At 46.4% G+C, this 17,241-nt stretch overlaps 1 protein-coding gene across 2 annotated transcripts; it reads left to right on the top strand.

Moving 5' to 3' along the window:
- The first annotated feature begins 6,585 nt into the window (after positions 1–6,585).
- Positions 6,586–16,432, top strand: LOC123947577 (unique cartilage matrix-associated protein-like). Of its 2 annotated transcripts, XM_046013921.1 has the most exons (5): positions 6,586–6,742; positions 7,059–7,124; positions 7,226–7,321; positions 11,406–11,504; positions 16,386–16,432. In XM_046013921.1, exons 1-5 carry the CDS (start codon positions 6,586–6,588, stop codon positions 16,430–16,432), a joined length of 465 nt encoding a protein of 154 aa, XP_045869877.1. The 2 variants fall into 2 exon arrangements, with proteins under 2 accessions (XP_045869877.1, XP_045869878.1); XM_046013922.1 differs by lacking the exon at positions 7,226–7,321 and having other exon boundaries at positions 6,685–6,742.
- The last annotated feature ends 809 nt before the right edge of the window (positions 16,433–17,241 follow it).

The following is a 17,241-nucleotide window of genomic DNA, read 5'->3' as shown; positions in this document are numbered from 1 at the left end:
AATTCAGCCCAGATCTTGATCTTGGGGTCCTGGGATCGAGCCCCCCCCATTGAGCTCCCCACTCAGCAGGGAGTCTGTGTTTCCCTCTCCCCACTCCTGTTCTCCCTCTCTCAAATAAATAAAATCTTTAAAAAAATTTGGATCAGTCTCTGAATGTGTGTGTGTATATATATATGCATGTACATCTGTACACATGTATGAGCAGTAGATATATATACTTGCACCAGCAGTTCCCAACCTTAGCTGTTCATTATAACCACCTCAAATGTTTGTAAAAAATACTGGTGTTCAGACCTCACATAAACTGAACAAGAACCTTAGAAGATGGGGTGATGGATATGTTAATTAGCTTGATAATGATGATTATTCCACAATGTATACATCAAAACAGTTGTACAGGTTAAATACAGGCAACTTCCATTTGTCAATTATACCTCAAAAAATCTGGCAAAAAATAAATTCAGGGATTTTTAATCAGCACTTATTGATTACACACACACACACAGAGGTTGAGGCCCAGGCACTGTGTATTTTTACAGCACCAGGGAGATCTGAGTGTGCAGTCAAATGTGAGGTCCCTATCTCTAGGCCTTCAGAGCAAAGTGAATGCATCTCCATCCATCCAAGGGTGAGAACATTTGAGTCCCTTCATCTGAGGATTATGGTACAGTCCAGAAATTTAGTCTCTACCCTGCTCTACGTTGGGGATCTGCTTTGGCTGCATCTTGGGAGTTTGGTCTTGGGGTGGTGGCCTGGTGAGACTGGGGTTTGTGCTGGAATCTGGCCTTGGTGAGATGTACCCAAGTCTTGCTAGCTGGGTCAAGTCTTTGGTATCTAAAGTAGCTGCACTCGATAAGCTGTTATCATGTCCTAGAGCAATAAATCCTTAGCAGTGGACTTCTTCCCCTAAAGGGTCATTTTTAGGATGGGTTTTGAGCCACTCTGACCAGGATGCTCTTTAAATTCCTGACAGGTCAACTTCTGAGCAGTGAAGATTTGGGCTGTGATACACCAATGACCCCAGACCCCAAAGTGTCACTACCAAAGCATGAACAAGTGCAGGAAATGGGCAGTGGTTCAGTCTTAGGTTAAGAGGCAAAAGGCTGCTGGCAAAGGTGGGAGCAACTAGGTCTCAGCTAGAAGGCTCAGGCTTCTGGAGATGGGGGCACAGGCTGCCATGATGGAGGCAAGATGGGAGTGGCTAAGTACCCTGCTCAGTGGCTACCATAGGTAGTAGAGCAAAAGTCCTTCACTTCATATCCCTGGTGGAGAGATGGGCCCCGGGATCCTCTCAGTCTAGGGTCTTAATCCCAAGGGGTAATGAATCTCAGCAATCTTAGTGACCAGCTCTTTCTGGAACCATGAATAAGAAGCCCAAGTAAAGCAGTCAGGACCTGCCCAAGGTTCCCCTCCACAGACCCGAAACACCTCTACACCCCATCCTCTTCCTTTCCTTCCCCTCTAACAAAGGATTAGGTCAGTTTTTGTCATTCAGTGCACTAAAGATCTTTTTATACACTCTACTGAGGCCAGCCAAAGTGATTAATTTCAGAACAGTTATGATCTATCCACTCAAGGTGATCTTCCAGAAAAAGAGGGTCAACTCACCTTTCCCTTACACCAATAACTGATTCTACCATACCCTATTCTAGAAGAATCAGCAAAGCCTGAGAACCTGTTAGTAGAACGCCTCTGGTAGAGCATCTGGTTGCCTACACTGTAATGGCTTCCTCTTGTCAACAACCATTATGACACCACGTGGCCAAGTCCTTGAAAACATTTCTAATTGACACATATCCTTCTCTCACACATATACCCTAACATATGCCCTGCTTTGTAGTAGGTATGGGATTTTTGTTCTTAAAGATTTTATTTATTTCAGAGAGAAAGAACAAGAAGGAGGAGGGGCGAAGTGAGAGGGAGAAGCAGACTCCCCGCTAAGCATGGAGCTGGACACGGGGTGATCTCAGGACCCTGAGATCATAACTTGAGCCAAAGTCAGGTGCTTAACCAACTGAGCCACCCAGGTGCCCACGGTATGGAACTTTTGATGGTGGTTGGGGGTAGTACATCACACAGAAAACAGAACAGAGGTGACAAAGAGAAGAGGTAGACAAAATACAAGGTAAGTTCAGAGGAACACTGAGTAATCAGAAAGTTCCAAGTTCAGAGTGATTGGCGATACATTTAGCTGGCACAGGACAGGCACTGATCAATCAGAATCAAGGCTGGTTGTGGGAGCAGAGCAGGGTTTTGCAGGCTCCCTGCTGGGCCAATCATCACTTTTTTCGAGAATGAATTGTGGAAAGCATGGGTTCTGGGGGAGAGCATGGAGCCCTGGCAGCAGTAGAGGGCTTTGGGAAGATGGCTCAGGAAAGTGGCAATTTTCATTTTTTTCATTTTATTTTTCATTTTCATTGTCATGTTCATGTTCATTTCATTTTCATGTTTCAGACATGTCCTGACTAATAGGAAAGTATTTTAATATTTTAGTGACAGTATAGCCATCACAGCTTGCCTGCTGATATCAACCTGGACACGGGTGCTCTCCTGGCAGTACTCTATGCAGCTATAGAATGTTTCATGCCTTTTTCTGAATGCAGACATCTCCTCTCAGACTTAATTCTACAGGGAGACCTCTAGAAACCACTTTCATAGGGACTAATAATATTCCGTAACGTGGGAGGGGAAAAGCTGTAAAGAAGCTCCATGACACTCTAGCTATGCACTTAGAGAAATGAATGCCTTTTACAGGAAGATAAGAAATGAGGGAGGTTTCAGACACGTCCTGACTCATGAAGCTCTCGTTTTCCACACCCAGCTGTGTCAACACAGTCAGCTCCAGAGGCACATCAAAAACGCTGAAACCGTTTTCACAAACTGTCACTCTTGCCCCAGAAACAAGCCTTCACATTCACGTCTAAGGTGTTTTATTCTCACCACTCCTGAGACCTGAGGAGGTAGCAGAAAAATGCTCATCTATATTTGCTATGGGGACTCCTGAGGAAGTTGAGTCCTGGGGATCCCCTGGTTCCCAGGGTCATGAGTACCTCTTTTGGTATAATCCTTAATTCTTCCTATCAAATGGGCAGTGGGATCAGGCTCAGTAACATAATTAGTCCATTGAAAATGAAATATATATATGCATATATATATATATATTTTTTTTTTAAAGACCCATTTATTTATTTTTAGAGACAGAGAGAGTGTGAGAACAGGGGGAGGGGCAGAGGGAGAAGGAGAAGCAGACTCTCTGCTGGGTGCAGAGCCTGCCTCAGGGCTGGATCTCATGAATCTGAGATCACGACCTGAGCCTAAATCAAGAGTTGGAAGCCCAACTGACTGAGCCACCCAGGCACTCCAGAGCATAACATATTCTTAATATTAGGTGCAGAAAATGGGCTTTTACATATTTGTTTTGGAAGAACACTTAACATGAGCCATAGTATCTAGTGATTCCATTTTACCTGGACACACCGTCCCCAAGGGTCATTTCCACTTATATGAGTCATGCCTGCAGGCCCCGGTGGATCAGGTGATATGTTGAACCGATGACCTTGTCAGAGTTAAAATTGTAAAAGACAAAGTTAAACAGGCCAAGAAGACTTTATTCAGGACTATTGTAACAGAGGAGTGATGCTAAACTCAATTCCACTGAAGCAAGGACCTGGAGGGATTTTAAGAGGTGGGGTGGGGTGGGCTGCATTTTGTTAACTGCTCTTCACAGTTGGAGTAAGGTGCCCACCTAAGCCAGGTGTCTTTCCTCCCACAGAGATTGGGAGATAGGGTGCTATCTCATTTGATATTTTCGTTTTGAAAAGAAAGTCCCCAGGTCCCTAAGAAAGACAATCCTGGATTGAAAGAGCAGCACAAGACTAGAAGAGATCTGTATAGATTTCAAAGGGGCAGAGAAAGAATTTACAGTTGCAGTTTTCTAAAGTAAATACCCTAAGAAAAGGGAGGTCAGGGGCCTATCATAAGGAAGAAAACTGTATAAACTTTGGTCAAGTTGAGGAGAATGTTACAGCCAAATTGGCTATCCTCTAAGGCAATCCATAAATGTGCCACAAAATTTGTTCGTGCCATTTGAGAATAGTCCTGGACCCAGTGATACATTAACTTAGAAATTCTGGGTCCCCATGTGGGTACCTTTTTATGAATGGCCCATTGAAATAAGCTTATAAATGTCCCCTTTTAATGCCCTCACTCAAGAGTATTTTCACTGACTAATTCAATAAACATTTATGAAGTACCTATTCTGTGCTGGGCATCATTTCCATAGAGTAAGTTAGAAACTTCTCTTCAAAGAGATCTCAGAACACTCGAGAAGGAAGATGAGTAAATGAAGTTGGAAAATATAATGTGAAAGTTCCTCGAAAGTACAAAAGTACCATGTGACCTAACATCTGCTCCAGGTATTTACCCAAAAGAAATAAAAACATATGTCCACTCAAAACCGTGCACAAAATTTTCATAACAACCTCATTTACGATAGTCAAAAGGTAGGATCAACCCAAATGCCCATTAAGTGATGAATGGATAAATAAAATATGGCATATATGTACAATAGAATATTATTCTGTAGCAGGGAGAAATGAAGTATTGATGTGGGCTACAACAGAAATGAACCTTGAATACAGTCTCAATGGATCACACATTGTATGATTCCAATTAGATGGAATGCCCAGAACAGGGAAACCAGAGACAGAGAGCAGATTAGTGGTTGCCTAGGGCTTTGGGGGTTGAAAAAATTGGGGGGTGACTGCTAATGGGTATGGGATGTCTTATTGGGGCGATAAAAGTGTCCTAAAGTTGATTGTGGTGATGGTTTAACATAGTCACAAAATTACTTTTGTAGGAAAACGAGAAGAGCACTGGATTCGCCATTAGAAGATCCCACAAGTGTCAGATACTTGACTTGTCCAATGCATTTCCTTCGAACTTCCTCCTGCGTTCTCCACCTCACTGAGAGGTCTTGCCATCCAACCACCCCGTTCCCCAATGCACACTTCCCAGCCTCTCACTGCCCCTAGCTAATCAGTCGAGCTCTACAGATTCTTTCTTCGGTCTTTTGAAATGTTCTGTCTTCTCCATTCCTGCTCCTCCTGCCTTTTGCTGACACCATCTCCCACCTGGATTAATGCAAAAGCCTTCCCTAAGTCCTAGTGCTTAATCCCTCCCACGCTCCACATCACTGGGACGATAGCGTTTCTAAAAATACCCTCCTGTCACTTCTCTGCTCAAAATCATTCAATGGTTCATGACTGTGTCATGATAGCAAAAACACATCCAATGCTCCATGTCCGTTAAGCATCATTCTGACTTCGGATGTGTTACCTCCAATCCTCATGTCAGTCTGTATGACAAAGGAGGGGAGTAGGCATGGAGAGGTAAATGACTTGCCCAAGGCCATGCAGCTGGCCAAGGCTGGAGCTGCAGTTGAGTCCAGGGCGCCTGGCCAGGGTCTGTGCTTATAGTCTACACACTAGGCTGCCTCATAAAGATGGAAACCAAACTCCTTCCTATGACTTCGGTCCTGCCTATTTCCCACCCTCAATGTTCCTGGGTTCTGTTATTATTGAATGGCCTGCATTTCCTCAAAATGGCCTCATTTAACTTTGCCATGCCAGGTATGAGCAAGAAGCCAACTGATGAGACAACTGGGGGACGTGACTCCCATGGGTTCCCCTCCTCTCCCTTACACCTTCCGGTAGGTGTGGGCTGTGCTCTTGGTCTAGTGATGGTTGCCATTAAGAAAACTCTAAGCAATGTAAAGTATAACTCTTCAGCTAGTCACAAAGAGTTGAGGATTGTTCATAATAAATGACAATGTCAAGAACATATCTCCAACATATCACTCTGATGGCCCCACAGAGCTCTGATCCCATTGGTGTTCCCACTTCTAGGAACTCACTTCCTCCCCTACATGAGGTGTGCCTTTGTCTCCTTCTAGAGACACATGCTCAGCTGTGGGCTCTTCACACACTGTGCACTGTTTCCCCTCTGCAGTGAAAGGCGGACTGCCTCTTTTCCTCAGTCTTGAAAGGGCACTGGGACCCCACCACAGAGGTCTGTGTTTTGCTTGACAGTGAACATAAGCTGACGGATATGTCACAGTAAGGGGCACTCTGGTTACTGTTGTAACAGCCTATGTGTGTATGTGAGGGTTACCTGAGGGAGTCTTCTAGGCTTTCTGGTCCTTCCTTGCCTGATATCTCAGTCAGTCTCCCACTGAGGACTGCTCTCTTCCCCCCACAGGCTTCAGCCTCCAGGACTAAGGTCCCCACCTCCCCTGAAGCAGATGCCAGGATCTCTTTGAGTCTTTCGAATCGCAGACTGGGCTGGGCATTCCAACAGCAACTCCTTGGGTGCGGAATCCTGGAAAAGCCACTCCAAAGCTGTCTCAGCTGGGGCCTGACGACGACAGGTTCTGCTTCTGTGAAGGTCTGCAGGACGCCAAAAACATCTCCAGTGCTTCAGGAGGAGCAGCCAATGGAAGCCGCAGCTGAGACCCCTCCCACGCCCCCCCCCCCCCCCCCCCCCCCGCTACGGGCACCCAGGTCTCCTGCCTCCCTCCCACCTGGCATGCCTGGCCCAGATGTGAGGAATCTGGTGGCTGGCTTCAGGGTCTGTAGAACCCTCTCTGTCCTGTGGTTCCCAAACAGAGCCTCAGCCCTTCCAAAAATGGTGTGGCGACAGCTCTTTCTGGCCTCCTGTCTCTCAGCTGCTGTGCTCCTGACCAGTGAGTATGGAGAGGACTGGTGTTAGGTGAGGCTGTTCAGCTGGTCCAGGTAAAAAGAGGGGCTGTTTACTGTTAAGAGGGCTGTGCCTGGTGTGTATGTGTGAGTGTGTGTGTGTGTGTATTGTAACACAACATAGAAAGAACAGCTTACTTGGTGGTTTCCTGGGGATACCGCTCTAGAACTGGGATGTGAGGGTTCCAGGGACCCACACTGGGGCCTGGCAAGTCACAGTGGTGGGGAAGGACTGTTCCAGCCCAGCTCTGGGTGAGGGCTCCCTTTGAGGTGCTGCGTCCCTCACCCTGTGCTCTCCCACAGTGCTGCAGGAGGGGACTGGTGCATCAGTGGGTACCCAGCAGGTGGCAAGACAAGAGGCCCAGGAAGGTGAGTGCAAGGGCCACCCAGGGGTGCAACGCAGTAGGCCAGCCGCTGCGGTGGCCCTGGCAAGCCTAGGTTCGTTGTGACCGGCCTCTCTCGGGTTTTAGATGTGGAACAGAAGATCTTCATGCAGGAATCAGATGCCTCCAATTTCCTCAAGAAGCGGGGCAAGCGGTCTCCCAAATCCCAAGACGAGGCCAATGGTGAGTTTGCTGGAGGTCTGCCTTCTGCTTGCCCCTCCCATTCCTTTCTCACAGTCAGCTGGGATGTGGGAACTACAAGGGGACCAAGGAGGGCCTCCACCTAGGCCATTGGATATCCAAGTGATAGCGGCTCTGAATTAGGAATTCCACTTTTCCTCAGCTGCGGGTCACATCTTGGACTACACTGACAGGGTAAGGAATGAAAAGGGGCAGTGCTATATCGAAAGCACTTAATAGAGACTGAGATGCCTCCCAATTTCAGGAAGTTTCAAACGGAAGCAGAAATACGTTCTAGTCAGGAGGGAACACAGTATCTAGATGTGTGTTTTCTGGGGGTATCAGACAGCGCCTCATGCGCAACAGCTACCAACAGCACTAGAGGCGGGGAGAGGGCGCCTGGGACTGGGAGCTGGGACTGTGGAGTTGGTGACAGCTTCCTCTCCCTGGCCCCAAGTTTCCTTACTTATAAGCCCCTGAAATTGTAGTATTCAGCCAGTAAAGGTTTTTGTTTTCATTTTTGATTTTGGTTTCCAATGCCTCAGAGAGTTCTGTCTCTGAGTCTGTGGCTTGATTCATTACTTACGCGTGTGTCTGAATAAACTCTTTGTGTCCCTCGGCACGCTCAGCAAGACTTACTTGCTCAGTAAAAAATAACAGGACTGTTTTCAAATGATGAAAATGTGTGGAGATGAAATTCCTTTCCACCAGCCCCCAACCAACTGGATAAGTACGAATTACACTGGAAAAATCTCCAGGCCTCACCCAACCTGAGATTTAGAAGTTAGCAAACATCCAGAAACACAGGAACGGCTATGATGAAGGCCAGGCAGTTCTTGATGGAAATCAGAGAAGCGGCCTCTTCTTGTAGGAGAAGGGAGTAGTTTCCATCCTCATAAGCTGATTCAGAACCACGAGGAGTGTGATGAAGCCAGAGGTCCCTCACCTCAAACAGAAGCTCTGTGTGTCAATCGTGGGGGTCCAGGGGAGCCTGGTGAGGATGTTAGGATGCGCCTGAGGTCACCTGCTGTCCCCTGGGCGAGTCCCATGCATGGACAGGAGAACAATGCTCAGTTATGTCTCAGGCTGGGTAAAAGGCAAGTGACACAGGCAAGTGACACAGATAGGCTGGAATCTGGAACCAGGAAACAAGGTACCTGACATCTCTAAGCTTCAGGGTGAAGATGCAGGAGGTTCCTTTAGGACGACAGGAGGCACTCAGAATGAAACACAGAACCTGAGAAGGGATGTACATGATGCACAGTGTCAGCATGGCATTTTGTCCAAAGACTTAAATTGTTCCTAGCCCTTGCTGAGTCAAGGGTTCCATTTGTCGTACACCCAGAAAGGCAATTTGGGAAGACAGCTTCTTTTTTGAAGTCCATAGAAATGGAAGATTCTTCTTTAGGAACTGGTGATGGCTCATTAAGCACTTGCTTCCTACATTCCAAACCCCTTCTCTCCCATCCCCATGGGGTTTCTGGGACCTGGAGCAACATTGGAGCTCAGGGTGCATCATAAGGGGATGGTAAGGTGAAAGGTGTGTTCTGGGCCAAGTAGTGAGTGTGGGCTCTGGTTTGTCCCAAGCTATGCCTTGACCAACTGTGTGACTTTGATTAGGTCACTGAACCTCTCTGAGCCTCAATTCCCTCCTAAGAAATGTGTGGATATGGGGCAAGGGGCGTAAGTGTTGGGGAAGGACTGGAAAACCAATTCCTTCTGCCAGACTCAAGAATCCTACAACTATATTGGTAAAGACATAGTGTGGGAAACGCGTGGGGTTTACCTAAGAAATCTGCACTGAGACCAATTCACAGATAACTGGATTTTTTACTCTGAGTTAAATAAAATAATGTAATACAAATAACAAGTATTTAATTAATTCACTTATTATTGCAGGCCCCTTAACTTTCAAACATTTCAGATGGTTCATGGCATTAATTATTGCACAAAGAAATGCTCCGTTGTTTGTCCTAGCACCACTGTAATATGGGGTGGGGCAGGAACCCAACGGCTTCCTCAGTTTCTCTGCTTCCATCATCACTGGTCTCCCGACTTCCTGCACAGTTAAGCTGATGGGGACAACGGTGCCTTGGTCTCCCCTCTGATGTGATCATACCAGAGGAGTGTGAGGTGTCCTTGAGGGACAGTTCCTGGACCAGACATGGCCTTCCTGCTGTTGTGGATTTGTCCAGTTGAAGCCCAGTTAAAAGCAATTATTTTGATACTACAAGAGTTTTCAATAATTTCCTTCAGATGACCAGAGCTCTCATACCAAAGAGGTCAAGATTTAAGGGTAGAAAGAGATGAACCTGGAAACTATTTTACACCAAAAGATCTCCCAATCTAGAAAGATTTTTTTCAGGCTAAATTGAAGCAAGTGAGGATCAGCTGCACCTGCTGGTTAAGTGTGATGTGGTGTTTGGGCAGGGTGGGGGGCGGAGGGGATTCCCGCTGGGGCTCAAGGTGCTGCCGGGGGGGGGGGGGGCTTCACTGTTCAACTGCCAAGGAATGGTCACCATATTTATACGTTCTTGGTGACAGTTTTCACTTATCACTGGGGGTATTTCTTCTGACCACAGAGGTATACGCCCCAATGTTACCATGTCCAACTCTTGGTTTCAGCTCAAGGTCAGGGTCATGAGATCAAGGTAATTGTCAGGGTTATGAGATCAATCCCCACGTCAGGTTTCACGCTCAGTGTAGACTCTGCTTGAGATTCTCTTTCCCTTTCGCCCTTCTCCTCTCCCTGTTCTCTCTCTCAAATAAAATCTTTAAAAAGAAGTTTATAGACAACTTTACTAGAATGCATTGCTTTACAAAATAAGGGATACAAGAAGTCGGTATCTTCAACATCAGGAAGTTGATGTGATCATCTCATATTCTGACCAATTCCCTATTGCTATGTACCAATGGACCCCGAATTTAGCAATTTAAAACCATATTTACTGTCTCCTAAGTTGCTCAGCAGTCCAGATATGCCTTAACTGGGGGCCTCAGGCTCAGCACCTATCCCAGGCTGTAGTCCTCTCAAGGCCCGACTGCAAGATCTGCCTTCGAACAAGCCTCAATGCCTTGCTGACTATCCGTCAAGGCCACCAGTTTCTTGCCATGAGTGGGCCTCTCTGTAAGACCGCTTACAACATGGCAGCTGGCTTTGCTCAGAACGAGATGCCCAAGAAGAAAACCACATTCCGTCATGTCTGCCAACTTCTGTTCATTAGAAGAGAGTCATCAAGGCCAGCCCACACAAAGGGAGTGAACAGCCTAAGGACACATGGATACCAAGGATCCTCTCAGATCTTCCTACCTCATTTTATCACCCCCAACATCACTGTGCCCTGTATACATTTCTATCACAGCAGCCATTCTGCTGGGTATGACATTTTTGTATTTTTCTCCTTATCTGGATTATAGGCCTCTAGAATAGCGGGACAGAATCTTTCTTGCCTTTTTAATCTATTCCTGGCACACATTTTGGCTGTGACAGCTGCTCAAAGGTGGACTTGAAGGTATTAACTTGAAATTAACTTTACTATTTTAAAATGATTTTATTTGTTTATTGGAGAGAGGGAGTGCATGAGAGAGAGAGAGAGAACACAGGCAGGGGAGGGGCAGAGGGAGAGGGAGAAGCCCAATGGGATCAGGAGCCCAGTGTGGGACTTGATCCCAGGACCCTCAGATCATGATCTGAGCCAAAGGCAGATGCTTGGCTGACAGAACTACCCAGGCGTCCCCAATGTGAAATAAACTTTAAGTTGATCATTCCTCCTAGAATTCATTTCTAATCATTGGATTTCTAGTTTCTAACTGGCCCAGTATACTCAGATGCACCACTAATTTTATGAGTAAAGCCTAACTGCTTTTCTCATTTGCAAAACGTGGTGCTTGGAAGGGGTGGGTTCCTGGTTCCTTCAAGTTTTAAAGTCTGTGCCAGGAGTAAACCATCTTCACGAAGCCCCCCCCAAACCACCTCTCCCCACCACGTTCAAGTTTCTCAGGCCAAATGATCAGTGTTCCTGTTCCCCTAAATGCGTGCCTCTGCCCCCATTCTTGGAGGCAAATCTTGCTTCTTGCCATTTCCCAGCGGAGAACAGGCAGAAGCTGCGGGCTGACGAGCTGCAGAGAGAATATTACGAGGAACAAAAGAACGAGTTTGAGAACTTCGTGGAGGAGCAAAATGATGGTAAGAGCTCTTCAGCCAGTGTCTTCGGGGAAGTGGGCCTTTGGGGGAAAATAAAAAGTTGCTTCCACTTTTCCCTAAATTTGAATTAGAAGAGGGAGGGGTAAGAGAGGCTCTTTCCTCAGTTCACATCTACTGGTGTCTTGAAGGAAGAAAGTCACACAAATGGCTACAGAACTTGAGAAGGAACAGAAGAGGACACAACACCTAGATTTCCACTGGTTCGGGGAATTTTTGGCTGATCATATCTTCTCCCACTTGGGGACTGAGGTGGTGGCCTGTGTTCCCTGTCTTAGTGCCTATGCTAGTGGCTTAGCTCTGGTTACAGGTGTGTTGGAAAGATTTCAAACTCACTTTCAACTCCGCTGGATTCACAGCAACATAACAGCTCTAGGAACTACTCACTCTGGCTTCCATTCACCTATTCACTAACATCGGTATCTTTTTTTTTTTTTTTTAAAGATTTAACTTACTTATTTGGCAGACAAAGAGCTTACTAAGTGTCTGACTAAGCCACATAGGCACCCCTTTAATCAGTATCTTATCTGATCGTTGTAACCAGACCAGGAAATCCGACCTCAGAAAGCAACTCACAGTGCCGGGCATGCTCTTAAGTTTTATAGGCTTTGCGCAACTGCTCTTGTCTTTCCTAAGCCTCAGCTTTGTGTCAGCGTCTCTTGCCAGCAAACAACACACTTGATTCCCTACCTCAGCCCTAGGGCAGGTAAGGCTCCTGACCCAGCTCAGGCAATGTTGATTTCACCAAGGCCTCAGAGGTGAGAGCTGGGTGTGGGCTGGGCGGGGGCAGAGAGAGGAGCTGTTTTTGAACCAGACTCCATGGCATGGGATGGCACTTTGCATCAACTAAGTGTCTTCAAGTGTCACTCAGACCAAACCCCATAGAAATACTTATTAGGGCTGAGGCTAGCAAGCCAGAGTGTTTATTTATGTTTATTTCTGTTTCATCTTTCCCCCACACTTCCAGAAGAAAATGCTCCGGGGCAAGCTCCCGAATGTATATGAGCTTAGACAAAAGGCCCCAGTTTAGGTGACCTTTGCTAGAGAAAGTCCCTGATTTTCATTCTGATGTCATGAGCCTCCTGGCTTGTATGCTCTGGTTGATTTGGGAGGTAACATTCTCTGAGGGCTTCTCTTGGGAACAGGATAAAATCACCAGGTACTCAAGGACTGCAGGTCATGCCCAGTGGCTCACAGGTGGCACCTGAGCCCTGCAAACAGGTGGTGGGCTTGGATCCCACCAAATCAAGCTTTCCTGGGAACATCCTGGGGGCGGGGGGGGGTGTTGTGTGCTAGGATGTTGTAACTCAGAAGCAAAATATTTCTGTTGGACAGTTGTTTACCTTGGTGGACAGTTTGGGGAGAGGCATTTAAAATATGAGTATGTGGCCTGAAAAATTCCTTCAGGGTTTTTTTGTTTTGTTAACTCACTGTATTAATAACAGGACTTTATTTTGAGCATTTATAAATGTTTCCAGTCCCCATACGTAGCATCTGGTTGGAGAACACTCACTGTTTTCCCTTTCACAATGAATTAGGGTGAGGGGCCAGCACTCAAGGGATGACCAGTCCTCTACCAAAGCCAGAGAGACAGCAATCGGGGGCGTGAGGCCTTGTCCACAGAGATGAAGACCCCCGGCCAGGCCATGGGCTTACAGGAGTTGTAACACTGGAGCTTTTGTCACTGGTTGGGCACCTGCTCTGTCAGGCGCTGCTCTGAACCACCCAACCCTTATACCCAGGTGCTCAGGTCTTAAAAACTTCTGTTTTTGTTTAAAAAACTCGGGCTTAGGGCGCCTGGGTGGCTCAGTGGGTTAAGCCGCTGCCTTCCGCTCGGGTCATGATCTCAGGGTCCTGGGATCGAGTCCCACATCAGGCTCTCTGCTTGGCGGGGAGCCTGCTTCCCTCTCTCTCTCTCTCTGCCTGCCTCTCTGCCTACTTGTGATCTCTCTCTCTCGCTGTCAAATAAATAAATAAATAAAATCTTTAAAAAAAAAAAAAACAAAAAAACAAAACTCGGGCTTAGAAAGGGTGCCTGAATATCCAAGGTGCCATGGCTAGTCAGGGATTTGAACCAAGGTATCTTTGCCAGCCAAGAACTGTTCTTACAAACGAAGGATGATCAGGTGCATGGAGGTCTCGGGGGACCTTCTTCCATCTGGGAATTAGTCCCTGCAATGGGACGGAGTGAGGTAAGGAAAGCATGCCCTCCCTGCCCCGTGCCCCCGCAGCTGAATAAATAAAGGAGGCAGAGGTGGAGCAGGTCCAGCCTGCCAGAGGGTAAATGTTGATGTGAAACACATTTCAATTCTCCTCCTCTGCCATCACCTCTGACCCCTCCGAGCGGCAGCACCAGCTGTGGTAGACGGGTTGGTGAAACCTCTCCTCCAGGGCAGAACACTCAGTTCTTCTCTGATGCCCCCACATACTCCTCAGTCAGGACCCTGTTTTTCGATTGGCTATTTTCATCTGACCATGTCACCTATTTTCAGAATAAATGGCAGCAGCTGCAGGTTTAAAAACAAATGCTAAGGAAAGACTGTGGATAAATGAAAGGCCTAGGATTTCCCCTTAAAAACAAATGCTAAGGAAAGACTGTGGATAAATGAAAGGCCTAGGATTTCCGAAGGTGTAAGTTTAGGCAGGTGACCTTCCTGAGAGCTTGAGAAGCCAATCTTGCAGCCCCAACAGCCCATCCGGGACACCGGAGCTGTTCTGGGAGAGCTATGGCTCCTGGCTATTTCTCTACTCAAAACCCCCAGTTTGATGAGGCAAAGATGCCTTTATACCTTTGAGTTCTGTGTCTGGAAGTGTCAGGATAAACAGTGTGTTGAGCTCCTACCCCTGAGGTCTGTGTGGGAGCCAAAGTCTGCTTCCACCTTCAAAGCCAGAAGCCTGGGTCGGCCCATCTGGACTTGGCCACATGACACCTGGCTTGGCTAAACATGCTCAGCCACAGGTGGTCCCTTACACAAAAGCCATGATGTTTGGGCCTTTGTCAGGGAGAATTTCCCTTTTTCTAAGTGAAATGGTGTATGAAGAAAACGGCATGACCTAGAGAAAAAAAATCAATTCCTATGCCAAAATCATGCTCTCAAGATTGGCAAAGAGTAGCCAATCTGGCCTGAGAAAGGTAGGAAGACCCAAAGCTCCAGCCGGGGCCTGACTCTAAGCTCCAGGCTGTCCTGGGGTACTAAGTCCCAAAGGCAATTTCCAGCATCAAGGGTAGCATGACTCCAAGCTCAAAGAGGAAGGAAACATACACAGCAGCCATTATGCTTGAATACCCAGCTGTAACAAGGGGTCCTTCTTGTCGAGGGCATGTGATGGACCTTCAAAGGGGTCCACACAGACACAGGACCACACAGACACACATTTTCTCTGCATCCTGATGTCACCAGGTCATCCTGTTTGCCCAGTGCTCCAGAGAATGAGGTTCACTAGCATCAAAGTCAGGTTCACAGGCTTTTTGGTGGTGAAGCCCACATTTGAAAAAAATAAGTATAACTTCTGGGGGTCTGAATCCTTGATACCATTTTTTTCTGTTAGAACTTCCGATCCTCCCAACATTTTCCACAAACACTTAAAAACTGTGGTAAAATTTACATAAAATCTGCCATCGTCACCACTTTTAAGTGTTCAAGTCAAGTCAGTGGCATTCGGCTCGTTCACACTGTTGTGCCACCAGCAACACTATGGATTCCTAGAACCCTTGCATCACCTCAGAGATGACCTCTGTACCCATTACGCAACTGTTAACTCCCCATCGCCCACAATCCCTGCTCATCTCTAGTACATTTTGTTCTCTACCAATTTGTCTGTTCTAGGTCTTTTATAGAAGTGGAATCACACGGTACACATCTCTTTGTGTCTGGCATAGAGCGTATTTCAAGGTTCACACATACTGTAGCATGTTATTAGAACTTCATTCCTATTTATGACTGAATAATACATATGTATGTGTGTGTATTTGGATAACTATTTGTTAGTCCATTCATTTGTCCCTGTTTTCACTTCTCTTAGGTGTATATACAGGGAGTGGAATTGTTGGGTTATGTGGTAATGCTGTTTACCTTTTGAGGAGTCTTATGGTTGCCTTTTACACACTGAGGGACTTGTGAAATCTGCTCGTGCTTTTATGGTCCCTAACAAAAACAAGCAGTGTGGACTTGGCATCAGGAGCCTAATCCTACAATTGAACAACGTTGTTACTCAGAGACATGGCTGATTATAGACGGCAGAATCAAGACTTTCTTACTAAAAACTCCTTTCTGTTCTTTTTACCCTTTTACTTGGAAAAATTTCAAACACATGGGAAAGTATATAGTTCAGTGAACCCCCATATAACCACCACCCAGAATCAACGATTATCACATTTACTTCCACTTTGCTTTACCTTTCTGGGTAGTTCTTAAAACGTAATTTTATTTTCAGAGTCTGAGAAAAAAAATTACTCATAATGCCATCACTTGAAGTTGACAGTTATTTCCTTCCGTGATGTCATTTTTTAACGATAAAGCCTGTTGTCTCTTTTCGTTACTGTTCTGTTCTCTTTATGCTTCATTTCTGTTCCGTTGCCTCTCCCTGCTTTATGGGCTGTGTAAGGGAAAGAGCACAGGCTGGGACATAGGTCTTGATCTTGACTCTACTGGTTACCAGCTCTGCCTCCTGACTGCGCTTGGCACCCAAAGTGACTCAGCATTCTGTCAGGTCTTTCAGCTCAGACATTTTGTTCTGTTCTGCACCATTTGCTCATGTCACCACAGGGTAGGTAGTTTGGATAGAATGGCTGCCAAGAGCTTGATGGCTCTCCTCAGATCAGAGTCCTCTCCATGCTAACATGACCATTTTATCTCTGTTCCCCAGAACAAGAAGAGAGAAGCCGGGAAGCTATTGAGCAGTGGCGCCAGTAGCATTATGATGGCTTGTACCCATCATATCTCTATAACCGCCACCATATCTGACCTCATCTTGACAGATCACGGTGGAGCCTGAAACTCACATACCCACCCCAGGTGTTTGAACAACACTTCCACATGAATAGGCCCCTTCAAAGGGTTTCACACACATGCCTTTTGCTCTGATGGACTAAGATGCCCTGGCTTTCGCTTCTTTGCAGATGATTTTCTGAGGTGGGCTAACACCTGTGGGGCTTCCTAGCACCAAACCCACAGTGACTTCCCCTTACTTAGCCATTGTTCCCACGGTAGGACTCCTGTCCTGTAGAACAATGCAAAGGACCACAGTGAAGAGAAAAGATGATGTTTGCTTACAGCTTAGAAATAAAAGTGCTGAGTCATCACTGTGTATTAATTATCTTGTGAAATCTCAAACCGAGTCATGCCAACTTCTCTCCCTGAGCCTGACTGACCCATTACTCTCACTGACTTAGGCATTTGAAAGCCTGAACTCAAGGCACATTGCTCATGATTTTCTCATCCTGTCTCAGCAAGTCACACACGTGAACGAGAAATGTTAACACAATTGTTTAGGTTAAGACCATTCTCCAGGACTGTTACTGAGCCCAGATGCTTCCTCACATCTCTGAGGAGTCTCAGGGTTCCACTGTGGTTTCTTAACTACATCGAATCAAAAGGGAGGTTACAGCAAGGCCAGCTGTAACCAAAACTATAAAGCAGAGGAAATGTAGCTTTGGTATTACCTCATTTTCCCTCCTAGTGCCTGTAGGCCTTAGTTTAAGGCTGCCATAGCATCGTGTAAC

This window comes from Meles meles, chromosome 7, assembly GCF_922984935.1.
Source record: "Meles meles chromosome 7, mMelMel3.1 paternal haplotype, whole genome shotgun sequence".
Taxonomy (NCBI): domain Eukaryota; kingdom Metazoa; phylum Chordata; class Mammalia; order Carnivora; family Mustelidae; genus Meles; species Meles meles.
Note: the sequence above shows the minus strand (reverse complement) of the source record. Positions and strands in the feature narration are given on the sequence as shown.

Coding starts and splice junctions, on each gene's coding strand:
- LOC123947577 (XM_046013921.1), top strand. CDS start 6,586: ATGCCTGGCCCAGATGTGAGGAATCTGGTGGCTGGCTTCAGGGTCTGT. Junction 7,322..11,405: donor ATCCCAAGACGAGGCCAATG/GTGAGTTTGCTG, acceptor GCCATTTCCCAG/CGGAGAACAGGCAGAAGCTG. Junction 11,505..16,385: donor CGTGGAGGAGCAAAATGATG/GTAAGAGCTCTT, acceptor TCTGTTCCCCAG/AACAAGAAGAGAGAAGCCGG.